A 15273-nucleotide genomic window follows, 5' to 3' on the forward strand; every position below is an offset into this window, starting at 1 on the left:
CTCGTGGGAAAACATCCCACGGCAATTTCTCTCCCAGTATAGACTGTGTGGGGACATGAGCTCGATCCTTTATTCAGATCACCGCACACTGTAAGAAGTCACGATGCAAGGAGACCAAAGAACTGTCACACATCGCCGAATTATTCGCAGTGTAATTAAGAAATTATTATTATTATTATTATTATTATTATTATTGATTATAATAATAATAATAATAATAATGATAATAATAATAATAATAATAATAATAATAATAATAATAATTGTTCAATGATAATAACAATAATAATAATGATAATAATAATAATAATGTGTATGGATTTGTAAGTAGCATAGCCCATAAAAAATATATCCAGGAATAGATCCCTGCCGCTCTCCCAGCAGACTGCAGTTGCTCCATCGTCACCGATCTTTAATAGGCTCCAACATAGAGCCGCCTTTATTCAGCTAAACTAGACGGAAACCATTCCCATATGACATGTAGGCTAAAGGCCCATGCAGGCACCACATGAATATATCGAGCGGCCTGGCAGCCAAACGGGATCTTGTTGCTTTAAAAAGTCAGAAGATTATTTTTAAAAAATAGTAAAATCGGAATAAATGTTTACAGCTTTTACTGCGTCTTTCGTTTTTTTCATGAAATGTTTGGACATCAGCAAAAATATATTGTGCGTATGTAATAATAATAATAATAATGATAATAACAAAGATGGTAAAATTGTTGTAATAAAACTACACTGTCTAACAAAATGTCTCGTGTAAATGCAGTTTGTTTTCTGAATTGTACATTAACAAGTTAAGAAAATGTTGTGCTGAATGTAGCTGTGTTTGAGCAGATTCTTTTGTCGAGAACAGAGATCTAAACTTTACCTTTGAGTCCTTACATCGATCTGCTGGATGCACGTAACGTAAAGACGGTCTTCCTCTGCCTGGAGCAAACAAACAAACAGGTGCAAGGCAAAAGTCACAGCTGCAAAAAGAAAGCCTGCAATCTGGCTACCTGCGTTCAGGTGATCTGCCAAAGCAGTGTGCGCACGGTTGTTGCTAACTGTGGACAGAAAGTTATCCAAGAAATAAGCAGCACGGCTGTTACAAATGTGAACACAGAAGGAAACAAAAGAAAGAAAGAAAAAAGAAAAAAAAGAAAGAAAGCATGGACGTCTCTCCGGTAGGACTCTGCTGGTGGAGGCGCCGTGCATGCGTCAAACAGCTGCTGGCCGCTGCTTGTCCTGAGGGCAACATGGTTCTTACACACACACACACACACACACACACACACACACACACACACACACAAATCATAGCTTGTAAGCTTGTAAAGTTGCAACCACAATCGAGCTCGAGCCTTGGACCTGTTTACGTGTGCGTGTGAATTAATGAAGTTAAAAATAACCTCTGCAGCTCCAGCAACACACGCTGAGGTATCAGTAGCGGCAACAGCCTAAACACAAAGTTTCTGTAAGTCTTTAAATTAAGAAAGTAGTTTTTATAGCACGAAAAAAAAACCCCATTTAAATAAACAGGAACAAAAACAACAAAATAATATATTATGTTAATTATAAATACTGTAATAATGATCAAATTATATTAAAAAATGTAATTCCAGTATTACAATACGACCTTGACCTCGCCACCATACCTCACTGCGCTCACCGCTGTGCTGGAGAAAACCAAGCAGTCGCTGTTAAAGGGGGTAAAAATCCAAGAGGGTGCTGGCAGGAGCTGAATGGGGCGGGTGGAGGGGTGAGAGGGGGTGGGTGGGGGGTGGAGGGTAAGGGGATGGTAAGGGGGAGGGAGGGTGGGAAGGTGAGATGGTGAAGAGAGAGCAGGAGGAGGAGGAGGAAGAGGAGGAGGGGAAGAGATAAGTGATCTAAAGGGGAGACGATAGGACAAAAAAAAAGTGATGATGATGAATACATTGGAAAGTTTTTTGGCCCCGGCGAGGGTGTCAGATTGAATGGCCTGTGCGCATGTGCGAAGGTATCACAACTGACAATGCTGGTGAGATGAAGATAGTGTTGTTGCTGCTTCTGGGCTCACGGAGGACGACGAGAGGAATCTACAAGCCGACAAGATGAGATCCAAGGCGAGGGCGAGAAAACTGGCCAAAAGTAGGTCTTATTTTTTTCCCCCTTCTTATCGCTTTCACCCACCGGCTCCAAACTCCCTTCTCCGTAGATGTCCACTGTGTCCTTGTCATTTGCCATATCCTTAAGAGAGGATAGGACTACTCTTTGTTCAAAAATAACTTTTCCGCTGTAAATATGTCCCGTTTCGGCCGCTCAGTGTCGTTTCCCTGCATGTTGCGGTCTTGGCTTCGCTGGTTCCAGTGTCAACAAAAAAGAAAAGTTTTCATGTGTGATGAGAAACGCCGCTGGTGTTTTAGCTGATTACACTCCGATAAAAGGCACAGATAAACACTGTCTCCCATAATTGAGCCTCATCTCGTATTTTTGCTCTTTATCGGTTGTCGGGGGCTTCCGCGAAGGCGCAGATTCCTCTCCTGAAGCTACCGAGAAAGTTGTCGAAATGGATAGTAACTTTTTTTTTTTCATAGAGCCGTTTCAAGTCTTGTGAAATAATATTCCCCGCTTTTAAAATAGTGGGCGCTGTGGCACTGCTCTGCTGCTCGCTGCAGAGCTCACACCGAGCCTGGGCGCACTCTTTCATTTGCCTGCAAACTGAGACGCAGAGATGCGATTTTAGAAAGGAAAGAGCAATATTTTAATAAGGACTTTTCTTCTTCTTCTTTAATTCGATCCTGCTCAAATCTCAGCAGATATTGCTCTCCCGCTAATTTGTTTCGTCCCAAAACCCAAGGCCACCGGACTGCAGCAGCAGGCTGTTTCTTCCTCGAGGGAATGCCAATCAATAATGTGTCTTGAGAGCGCCCATACGACGACTTTTGTGGGCTGCTGGTCGCGTCACACGGAAAATTCATGTATTCGGTTCTTTTTTTTAGTGTGAGTGTGAACATGAGCACTTTGTTGTTGGAAATGGACCATGTTTATCGTTTGACATTTGTTTGTTGTTGGTGGGTTGATTTATGAATTACATTTACTTAAACCGCCGATTTTATTCTTGCATGAATGCACTTTGGCTTCCACAGCCCTGCGTGGATCACTCGGCTTTATTTATCCACAATTCATTTGAAAGACAAATGCTTCACAACATCGCGATTTCTATTGCGGGCCTGTTGTCATTTTATTTTGTTTCTGCCTTGGTGTTTGTTTTCTTCCAAACCATAGTGACTTGAGCTGTGGTTTTGTGAAAGCTTGCATTCTAGCTTGTATGTTGTTTTATTATAATGGGGGGAAAATATATTATTTTAGGAATATGCTGTCTCGTATGTTGGACGTGCTTTATTTGGGTGTTTCCAGGCCCTTTCAGAAAACTTTGTAACTTTGCCTCCCTCCCTGTTAATTCAGCGTGAACCTCGACCTCACATTAGACGCAATTAAGGCTTTTCAACAAAGTCATTTCAGACCAAATACTCCGTGCCAAGCATTTGAACAGACATGAAATGTTTATGTATTTATTTATTTATTTAATTTTTTTGGAAAAAGAGCTTTACTTACGACACGTCCCAAATAAATCTGTTCTATTTTAGTGCTGTTTAATTCATTTTCAGGGAGGGGGTTTCAGCGCTCTTTCTTTCAAAGGAAAAACAACGAGAATAAAAACAATAACATTTTCCCCTCTCCCCAGTTTGCAGTCGTGTTCTTGTTGTTATCGTGTCACTTTCACACGTTTGCCATACACGAGAGGACAAAGTTCCCGTACAAGTTTAAAACAAAGCAAGAAATACATATACATAATGTTGTTGTTTTTTAATTTATTTTTTTCAAAGAAAATGGGTTAAAGGAAAAAACGTAAACTAGGCTGCTTTGTGAAAATACTTAAACGTGTGGAGGACCCAGCCTATTGCCAGTAATTGCACTTGGTCTTGATCTCTAAACAGCCTTGATAGTCTGTTGATCCGGGTGCTAATGAACACAAATACCTGGCTTTGTAGCACTCAGCACTGGGAGCCTCTGCAGCTCACAGGCCTCCAATCTGTTGTGTTGCAGCGGTAGGAAAAACAGAGCAGACAGAAGGCATGAAAAATATCATGTTCTTCCTTAACATTCAAATCGTGCAGGCCCACAACTTTTGAATGCGACGCGGGGGGAGTGCGTTCCCCCCTTTTTTGATGCTCGGGTAAAACACTCTTCTGTAGCTGAGTACAGTAGGCTGTAGGCCCACGGCTATTATGCAGCAGCTGCTTTATGGTTTTATAATTGTTATTAATATTTTTATATTATTATGTTATTGTTCTCGCGGACACCGACTGCACATTAAAGGCCACGATATTAGAAACTTTTCACCTAAAACGACGATGTGAGCGCTTTAATGCAAAGTGGCATTGATCTCTAACAAGCTATGCATTAGTTCTGGTGTGTTGACATAATACTTTCGCGTCAGCATTAAAGTGTTGATGAGTGTTTTTGTGTTTTGTTTTTAGGAAAAAATGGTTTTACTTTCTGTTCCTCAGATTTTTTTTTTTTTGCTGAATATTATATGAAAAGGTGCAACTTTTAATTTGAGATCAACGTCTATTGTATTTATTAATTTTTTATTAAAAATATTAAACAGTCTATTCTAAGCTTTGATTTTTATTTAATTTAATTTAACTTTTTTCCTAACCAGTGAATGACTCCATGGAGACACTCGAGCCTTAACGCCACATCTCATTTTATCGAACGGAACGGATTTGATATGGGACTTGGCCTCTTGTTATCTTAAAAAACTAAAAAATCAATACAGCCAATCTAGCTGAGAATAAAGACGCAAAGTGACAATATAATTGCTTTTGGCGTTATTCACGATGAGGTTATGCGTGAGTATGTGTGTGTGTGTGTCCGTGCGCGCTACAGAAGGCTGATTGTGTTTGAAATGTTTAACACCTTGCGGCGGTTTTATTGTGGTATTCTTAGGGGTCCACATGTAGCGTTAAATTGTGTGTGTGGGTTTTTTTTTTTTTTTGATCAATTAAGACTTCCGGTTGAGTGGGCGTACATTTATTTTCAGGTATGTTTTTTTTTAGTACACAGGTGAGAGCAATACATAAACACGCACGCGCTGTTCTCTTCCTCTACTGCGCTAAAAAAGGTAATTAAAAAAAGAACCGTGTGCTTTCTCACTTATGGTGAAATGGAAAGCCAGTGAATTTACGCAGATTATCGATTTTCTACACCGATTTTAATCTTCTGCATAATCAGAAAATAATTCTTGTTTTTGTACAGTCTTGCTTTTGTGATTTTGTGTTTGGAAAGATGTGCACAATTTCAGACAGCTTTCCTCTCTCACGGCCTGCCTCTGTCTCTTTCTATCATGTACTAATCGCAAGATATCCTATTGATCTTCGTGTTAAAGGCCCCTTATTAGATGGACTCCCAGTCATGAACTTGGCCTGGCTCAACAGCTTCTGATGTTTTGACAGAAGTAATAAAACCCAACCCATAACACTTTAAAACCAACAATGGTAGCTATGTTGAACTTCTGGCTAAACGTTCAGGGACCCAATATGTTACTGCTATGCAGCGGTAATATGTGTCAGATAGCACTCCTTCATGTTCACAGATTAGAGCCTGGACATAAAAATGATAGGATCATCAAATGCAGAGGAAATCCACAGTAGCAAGATTTTCTTTCTTTCTTTCTTTCTTTCTTTTTGTGTGCGCGTGTGTGTGTGTGTGTGTGTGTGTCCGTGTGTGTGTGGGGAGGGGAGTGGGGGGGGGGGGGGGGGGGGGGTACTTTTATGAAACTGTAAATCTCAGTTTTAGTTGCTTTTATTTTGAAGTGCACCGGTCAGTTAGTGCAGACAAATATTGTTAATGACTGTTATTTTGATGGTTTGAGAATAATTACAGATTTTTATCTGTTCCTTTATGAATTCTGGCAAAATCACTTTCAGTGCATTTACAGTACCCACAGAGACATTTGTTTATGCTGAATGTCAGTAACGCTGGATAAATTGTGAAATAAAAATACCTGTGAGATCTTTGCTTTATTGCTGCAGACCGTGCATAGCTAAAACAGGGAGGGAAACTTGAGATTCTTGTGGTTCCATAGAGCCCATTTGCATTCATGTGTGATGATGTGAATGATCTTTGCAGCACCGATTCAGGCATCACCGTTTGGCTGTCGTCGAAATGTGCAGACCTTGCTACTTCTGCATACTACAGCCTATTTTTTTTTCTGTTACAGACATTGTTCACCACCTTGTTATGAGGATGACATGCTTTGCAGTGATTTCTAAAGTGAAGTTTTCAATATAGTTTTCAATTTATTTTATTTTATATGGTTTTGGGGGATTTTGATCTGAGCATTTGGACTGATTTTAGGACCATTTGTGTCAATTTCTGAATGATTGAAAAATTGTGTAGCCTGACTAATTGCATCAGTCCACACTTGGCGAGGCCACGTTTCCTACATAAGTACTTGATTATAGAAGTTTTGGATTTGGATGTCATTTCCTCATTTTGAGTGCGTACATGTGCAGATTGCAGATTCGTGCATGTCGTGAGGAGGGAGGTTCTGACTGGTTTTCCATGTTTATTTCCTTTTATGATAATTTTTGTCCATATGCATTTAGTAAAATGCTTTTGTATTGACATGTAACTGTGTAACCAGAACACACTGTATGATGTCCTTTGAAAGGAGTAGCTTTACAACTGACAGTTAGAAAGCCAACAAAGATTTATGTGTGACTCATCTGTGATTTTTGCATGTTTGTAACATATTAATTTGTTGCAGAGGAAGCTGCTCTAGTCGAAGTTAGGACAAGGTCATGGTTATGGTCCGTTCAGTGTCTCGTCTTGCGTCTCATGGAGTAACATATGGTCACCATTTGATTCCTATGGTGAAAATAGTTTTTATGTAACCGTTCCTGCAAGTCTGCATTGAGCTTAGAAAGAAAACTTATATGATCTCTCGCACCTGTGCCAGGAATACACACAGGTGATAAGTAAACAAATGATTAACTGATGATTTAAGCTATGATTTACTACAGCTGTAATGCTTTTAATAGAATAATTTATCGAACTTCAAGTATATCAGTTATTATATACAGTATTTTATGGTTCTTTTTTTCCTCGGACTGTTTTTGGTTCCTCCTTTTCCCAGCTCAACAGTGAAACAGTGTCTCAGGAGAAATGCTTTTATTGTTATTCAGTCAGTTAGTCTTATGAATTTGCTGCTGCTGTTTTGGCCAAGTGTTCACTGGAAAACAGAGACTCCAATCTGGTCAAGGGCAACTGCCATAAAATGTAAAAAAAAATGTAATAAAGTGGATAATGAAATAACACGTGAATCAAACAAATTACAGAAAGCCTTCTTCTGTCTTTCAGCAATTATGAGGATGAAATTACTTGTTCGCCCCTTTCGTCATTGTTTTTTTATTTACTTCTATTCTAATATTTGAATGTCACATCCATCATTTGACCAAGTGATCCCCAGCACGTACTACAGCACTCCCTATCGCATTACCTTCGAGCTATCTTGATATCACTTCAAATGAAAAGCTTGTGTTGGCTTAATTTTATATATGGCCAATAAATACCTTCTTATCTAGTGTATTATTTCAATCTGCACAAAAGAGACAGAAACAACGACATTGATTTGGTTTGGGTTCTCAGAATGACAATAAATGGCTTCTGCTTCATTTTAGCAGAATTATTGGTATAGTTTTAGCGGAGTAGTGAAGTCCCAGTGACTCCTCGCTGTTGACTGGGTTTCACTGAAGACTTGCTTTGAAACATTTGACTTGCCTTTCATAGTTCCCTGCTTTCCAGTGACACATACACAAGCACGCACTGAAGCCATGCATACAGTATAATGCAGATGGATCCCGCCTGGTCACACTTACACACACACACACACCTCAGTGGTGACAGATTTTTTGTGCATTGGTATGCTTTAACCCCAATCAATCACAAACTAGAAAGGTTGAGTGTAAATGTCATCCAAACAGCAGGAGCCGGCACTGTTGGCTGACTAAATGCGTGCAAGTGTGTGGGAATCAGTGTGCGCACCATTTTGTACAGTTATTGGAGGTCCTGTCACTGTTTGGAGCTTTGACCTTGGCCAAGTCTGGCACAGCGATGGGTGGGCACCTGGACACACGCAGGCGCTCTCACACTGAGACACACACACGCACACGTATACACACTCACACAAATTTTAGCTCCGTGCATCTTTTTCCGCTTCGTTGCTGACCAAGTCAAATTTTGAGTTGATATACAAATACCATTTTATTAAGCTCTTGCACATGGCTCCAAATCCCATTCATTTTATTGATACGTTTACCTCACCATATTCAGCTGGCAAAAATGCCTGTTTGTCCACTTGCGCTGTGACCTCATCTGCCATGTTTAGAAAAACAACAGTCTCCAAATCACTTTGTAGTGGGGAATCTGACATGCCTGAGAGGGTTTCAGATATAGTGCTGATGTTCACTTTTTCCTGTTCTTTTCAGCCCCCTGTTTTTTTGTCTCTTCTTATGCTTTTTGTTTTCAGCCTGCAGATGGGGGCAGGGATCTTGGTAAAAATAACTGAACAGAATGAGTCATATGTGTTAATGAAAATGAGGTGAAAAAAATACGAAAGGCCTGAAGTAAAGAGCATTTTATCTTGACCCGTGGTTGCTTATCAAATTATGTCCAGCCACTGGTGGGTCATGTCTAGAGTATTAAAAATACATCACGACTGCTGGAATCATCCCATTGGAAATATCCCATCTTTACTTCCGAGGATGCTGATTAACACTAAATGATTAGCTCTATGAGTGTCTTGTGTGATTGTGTACCACCCACTGCTAAACAGTGTGTGTTGTTTGCAAAACAAGGGGGCAAATGTGTCGACTCCCTAATTAGTGTGCGCTAACAGCCCTCATGATTCCCCCTTGCACTGTGATATCCCAGGGATTGCTCAACATTGTGACTAGTCTTATCTGAGTCTAATCCTGATTTGTTTGGTATTAACCCTCGCACTTTCTCCCTCATTCCCACTCACTTCTTTCCAATTCTACATCTCCTTTCCCTTTTATCCATTCATGAACTGACCTTTATGTTGCTTTCACTTTAATTTACTCCATGCTCACTGCAAAGCTGTTTCCATTGTGTGCTATATTATTTCAATATTGCCAGATCTTTAATCACAAGGAGACGACATATGATCGGCTACTTTTTGTGATCCAAATTAAGGATTCAGCAGTTGTAATGGCGAATTTCCAAAAAAGAAACAGTCACTGAACTTTTTCTGTATATACATACAGAGCTTTTTCAAATGCAGTGTACTAAAGCATATTTTAAAGCAATATTTTGGTATATTGTGTGATCCATTTGCCATATATAGATATAGAGTGTACCTATGCACTGCAAATGCATGAAAACTAATACTGCTACTAATATGCAGGATCTTGAAATGAGCTATTGGCGTGACCTACCATCAGCCATCAGTACAATGTAATGACAAGGTGACACAAAACCAGCATAAAAATGAGCATAAAAATGCATTTAGTGATCACAAAGAAATGTGGCACTTCATTTTCCAGTTTTCTTCTTCTCTTTGTCTGAATCGTAGCTCGTGCCTCCATACTCACACATACTCGCACATACTCACGCAAACACATGCTGTCTATTTCAAGTCCCAGTCCGGCACAGCTGATGATGGCTCATCCTGTTCTGATATGATAAGCAGACAAACTGCTCTGTCCCCTGGGCTGTTTGCCTGTCTTTGGAAACAAACAGTGATGTGTAGAGGCAGTGTGGCTCTAAACTCCCACTGCTTGCTTCCCCTTTCATAAGACCGCCAGTTCAAAGCCTTGGCTCCATCTCCACTTCTATCTCTCCTGCTCCCTCCCTCCCTCCTCCTCCTCGCTGTCTTTCTCACTGTGGTTCGTCATTACCACAAAGATGGGCAAGCAGTGTCTCATTAAAGGGGATTAGAGACATCTCCATGTCTCGCGGGGGCCGAGCGGGACATTTCTCCTCTCTGGTCAGCCCCCCCACCCTTTTTCTCTCAGAGATCAGGTTCTTTGATTTGGCCAGATAAAGACCTCTTTCATGTCGGTTGGGACGGTTAGCGATTACACTGTCAGGCCCATCGTTTTGGTGCGTTTGACAAATTTGTCATGCTGGGTGGGGCGGGTGTGGATTGTATTATGAGAGGCGGGGGTTGTACATGGAGATTCACAGTAATTGAGCTGTCATTATCCAGTGACCCTGCCAGGCTCTGGCGCATAGGGCTCACCGATTCTCTGTTTGTTTCATACTTTCCTAACTTTCTCTGTGAGTATGATGGATAGAACAAAGAGGAGGGAGAGGAGGAGAGAGTGGAAGCTGGGTAGCAGTTCCCAGATGAATGCCTCTGCTTATTTGACCACCTCTCCCGAGCACCCCTGTCCATGAAAATTGGCTCCACTACATCGCTGCTGCAAGTTTCTTTTCTCACCCAGCTCCTCCCTGATGCAACACAATTAGGCCCATATCACCAGCTGCCATTTATTTTCATACAAAATGAAAACTGGTGGCATGTTGATTACTGAATTCCCCAGAGACAAAGGGCCACGATTGGTGTGGTTTAATTTCATTAAGTAGAGTGTGGTGCGCGGGATAAATATATTAGTGCAGCCCCCCCCCCCCAATTTACCTCAGCCACTCTGTATGTTAAACAAATCCTTTGGTGTTACAGTTGTGAAATTGGAATAAATCTCACGGAAGGGTTTGGTGAAAAGCATCTTTACACGAAGCACCTACGTTTGTTCTCGACTGCTCTGTGTTTTTTGCTCCATTTTCTGTTTCTTGCGTGAGCCTTGAAACATGAAATGAAACCCATGTTGGGCTTTCTGAGTGTGGTTATGCGCTTTTCCCAAAAACACATATAACCATTGTATTTTGGTTATGGCTTGGTCTGCCCTGTGTATTTGAGATGTGGGCTAGAAAGATGCAGTGTGGTGTGAGTGAAAAAAAAAAATCTTTTCCTGGCGGGATAGTGTGACTATATTAGCGCAGAGATTTTGATGAAGGAAATAAGAGCCGTCCTTGTTAACCTGGAGTCAGATTGGTTGTGAAGCGATGAGTAGGGTGGAATGTGTGTGCTATCGTTCGCGAGTGAGTGCACACTTATTTGTGTGTGTGCGCGTAGGTGTTGGAGGGGTCTTGGCTAAAACATTTCAAGATGGCCCATTAGCTGGCGTAGGCCCGTCCCCTCCTGACACTAGGATTCCTCTGTGCTGACCCCTCTCCTCCACCTCTCAGCCCCTCTGTCCCAGAGGCCCCCAGCCTCATCCTGCCAAGTGTACGGTTCCAAAGTAACGATGAAGCTGCCTGCGTGTGAAAATATTGAATTGCAAAAACATCCCTGGGTGAGAGGGTGTGTGAATGGAGCTTTCAGCGCCGGGCCCGACCCGGGCTCTGCGCTACTGACTGACGGACAACAAATGGCATTTTGTGTCCAGAGAGAGCAAGGGAGCGAGAGAGAGGGGACAGAGAGGAAAGGGGAAAGAAAGGAGGAGAAGAGACACAGTGAAGGGAGGGGGGGGGTCTTGAGATTTTTTTCAGGCCTCTTCAGTCTGGGGCCCTACATGCAGGTCTGAAATGCCTTATCACATGACCTGTCTGACCCCTGGCCCCTATTCAGCTAAGGCTGTCAGGCTGCTCTCAAACAGGGAGCACAAAACCTCATAGCTTCAATGGCTACTATTCACCCCCTTGTGCAGCCCTTCTCCAAAGGTAATAGGTAAAAGTAATGTCAGTGACCTTCACTTTCCGTCGCTCTACAAGAGGGCAAAACTCTTAAGATTCCCAGATAATGTCAGAGGTAGGGTGGCCGTTTTCGCTCCTTATCCACTGCCTCTACTTAGCTGCCATGAGAAGAAGCGAGAGAGCAAACTGACTTGCCTCTTTTAAGACAAAGTGTTGTTTCGGTTAAGGATACATTTTCTAATTCATATCTTGAAAGTGATGTTAGCTGAGTTGGAATATGATAGCGTTTACAAACAACGTGATGCCATTTTTGTTTTGTTTTTGTTGCCATGCGCTGGGAATATACTTGTGCCTGTGTGTTATCTAAGCGTGTGTGGGACATTAGTGAATTTCTGATGTCTCAAAGGAGCGACTGGGTCACGGTATGACCGTAACCTCCTGTCTCGCTTTGCAACCCACACACTGGCATCTCTCCCTCTGTCTCTCTCCTGACCGGTCCTAAGATTCTTTCTTTTCTTCTCTTTTCCTATTTCTCCCCTCCTTCTTTGGAACACTGGAGTTTCTCTCTCTCTCCGGTCCCCTTTGAAAAGATGCGGCGTCTTTGTCCGGCCTGATAAAGGATGCCATAGTTCCCCTTTTCCCCTTCTTTGTGGCCCGGGGCTGGCGGCTCCTGTAGAAGTGCAAATGGTATCCTCTCGGAGGGGCTATCCCCGCGGGCCCTCAAGGGCCCTCTCTCTCCTCCAGGCTTGGCTAATTACCACCGTGCCCCCACCTCCCCCTCCTTAGCTCCCTGGTCCCTGGAACCATGGACGGCACATTCCCACAAACAGCACCTGGCCTTCTTTTCTCCTGGTCTGCTTTGATGGCTGACACCCCAGACTACCCCCCTGCCTCCTTCCTCATCCTCTTCTCCTCTCCGCCCCACTACCTCATCTATCTCTCTCTCCCTTCTTTTAACTTCTTCTTCTCTCACTTCTCTCGCTTTCTTTCTCTCTCACTGACTCTCATTAATAGAGGTTTTAAATTGCTTTCTGACCCCGGCAAACCGCTCTTGTTGAAAAGGGAGATGTTGAAGAGGAAGGGCAGCGGATGTGAGGAAGAAGTGAAATAGATGAGAAGGGGCAGGAGAAAGTTATCTATAGTCCATTATATGTTTTGTGAGATGTGTATGTTTACTATTATATATTCATATTATTATATTAAAACATGTTTAAGGAAGACTGGTGGAAAACTAGTGGCTTACCTAGATCATGCCGTCTAAATCATGATCATGATGAACTTATACAAGCTAACAAAAAACTGTACTATTAATGCTCTTATTGAAGTGAATGGTTGTTTTGCTCAGAAGAGGTTTAAGACTGATATTTCATTTGGAAGTTCACGGTTTATAAAACTTCATCAGAAGCGGACGCAGGTTAAGTGGATTTCAGTGCAACAGCAATGCACGCATGCACGCTCACAGCTGTCCGCACACACAAGCACCAATATCTAATTTAGTTGCATATTTGTGCCCCTATAGCCATAGGCCTAATCAATGACCAATCTCAATGGATTTGACCAATTCATAGCTGGCCTTTGTGCAGTCGAGTGATCCCAGCGAGAGCGTTTGGACAGCTTTCTGAGGAAAACAAATAGCTCTATTACAAGCATGCGTCTGTGTGATGCTCAGTGTCCCAAAGGCAAAGTGCTCGGCCTATATTAACTTTATATTCTCCATGCTGGAAAAGGTTCACCTATAGACACAGTCCAGAGATAAGAGCGCTGTCATTTAGAGTTGAATAACCTGATTCTGAACTGTTGGATATCACATAATCACATGTGACTTTACAGGAAGGAGAGATTAAAATACTCACGGCACTTTTTTTTTACTCTTTCCAGTCAAGAAACACACAAGTGCACACACACACACACACACACACACACACACACACACACACACACACACACACACACACACACACACACACACACACTTAACCCTCCATTCAACAAAGAAAAGACACACACAGAAGCTAGGGGTGGCACTGCGAGCTGCACACACCCAGACCAGTTACACTTGTGTGGCAGAATTTGGTTTTGGTTTGTAAAACTAGGCTTAGCTTGCAGACTTTAATGCTACATGGGTTTGAGTTTGATGTAAGGCCCCATGCTAGCTTAAGAAATACTTCAGCTGGCTTCTGATGGTTGTAAACTGAGCTAAGATGGGGAAAAAAATATTGCTCAATCATTTATTTGGTTGGCATCAAAGTGAACAGAGATTGGAATTGAGAATTTTTGATTCCCTATTTGTCACATGAACAGCTATTATAGTTATAGAGTTTTACAACTCATGAGAGATTTAGTGCTACTTTCTTTTGCTGGCAATTACATCTGCTCTAAAACATCACCAGCTTTCTAGTCTGGCCCTTCTAAGCAACTTACTGTTGCTGCCCTTCCCTGAAGAGTTCACACATCATCACCTACAGGACTCGAGCGATGCCACGAACTGGGCTGCCTCTTCCGGGTCTGTCGTAACCAAATAAGCAGTCATTGGGACGTTGGGTGATGGATGGTGGATAATCCTTGCGTTTAAAGGAAATTCCACAGTTGGATTCACTTTCAGTTTGTAATCTTTGATGCATGCCAGAACTTTTTTTGTTAATAGGGTGTGCATGTATTGTAACTGCTGTAGAAGAGCATTAATCTTGGGACACAAAAGGTTTTATTAGGGCTTTGGTACAAGCGATACTCTGTGTTCACACTGATTGACGAAACGGTGGCCTCAAAATTTTAATCAGGCAGACTATCTTTAAAGTCTGAAATGACATAATTAGAATTTCTAAGTTTGGTTTAAGGAGAGGCTTCCCAAGCCTTATGTCTCCCTCACTTTCCACCTCTCTCCTCATCAAGTCTAGCCACATCCTCTTTTTCGAAAACAGAAAAGGAAAGTGGAAGATCCAGTTTCGGAATTGTGTTTTATGAGTGGTTGAAACGGCCACTTCTGCGGTTTTTGTCTGTCCACGCTGACCGTTCGACTCAGAGTTCTTGAGGTTTCCAGACATGCCAATTAAGCAGTTTTAATTAGGAAGATGTTGTTCCAAACAAATGTTTGCACTCAAGGACCTGCATGTTGGTTAAGTTTGGGGGTGGATTCCACGGGCTGTTACTGTTATTTCTGTGCTGTTTCAATTGGCTTTGCAAATCAGTTTCTCTTCATTTTCCTGAATGCAGTAAAAGTTCACTTCGATGACCGCAGGCACACATGTGCATAACTGACAGAGGCATCTTGTTTTTCAACAGCACTGAAGAGCAGTAAGTGCTTAAGAATGGTTAAGCAATGACAAAGCAAACAAAAGAGGCAGGTGGGTGAGGCTTCTACTGGCCTCTTGTCAGACTTTGCTTCATTTGAATTTTTATATACTGCAGCGTTTTGTTTTTAATGACGTAAAAATTCAAATTTTTCTTAAAAGACTGGGACATGAAGTTAAATCTCCATTATTTTAGATTTCTGCTAGATTACCCATTTTTCTAAGTCACTGGAAAGAAA

At 41.8% G+C, this 15273-nt stretch overlaps 1 protein-coding gene across 1 annotated transcript in view; it reads left to right on the forward strand.

Moving 5' to 3' along the window:
- Positions 1-1820: 1820 nt before the first annotated feature.
- The window catches only part of prdm16 (PR domain containing 16), a 168670-nt gene continuing 155217 nt past the window's right edge, over positions 1821-15273 (forward strand). Inside the window, 1 exon segment of the mRNA XM_013271151.3 lies at positions 1821-2111. Coding sequence (XP_013126605.3) covers positions 2075-2111 — 37 coding nt within the window. The 5' untranslated portion in view covers positions 1821-2074.

The sequence above is a fragment of the Oreochromis niloticus genome, linkage group LG20, assembly GCF_001858045.2.
Source record: "Oreochromis niloticus isolate F11D_XX linkage group LG20, O_niloticus_UMD_NMBU, whole genome shotgun sequence".
Classification (NCBI taxonomy): domain Eukaryota; kingdom Metazoa; phylum Chordata; class Actinopteri; order Cichliformes; family Cichlidae; genus Oreochromis; species Oreochromis niloticus.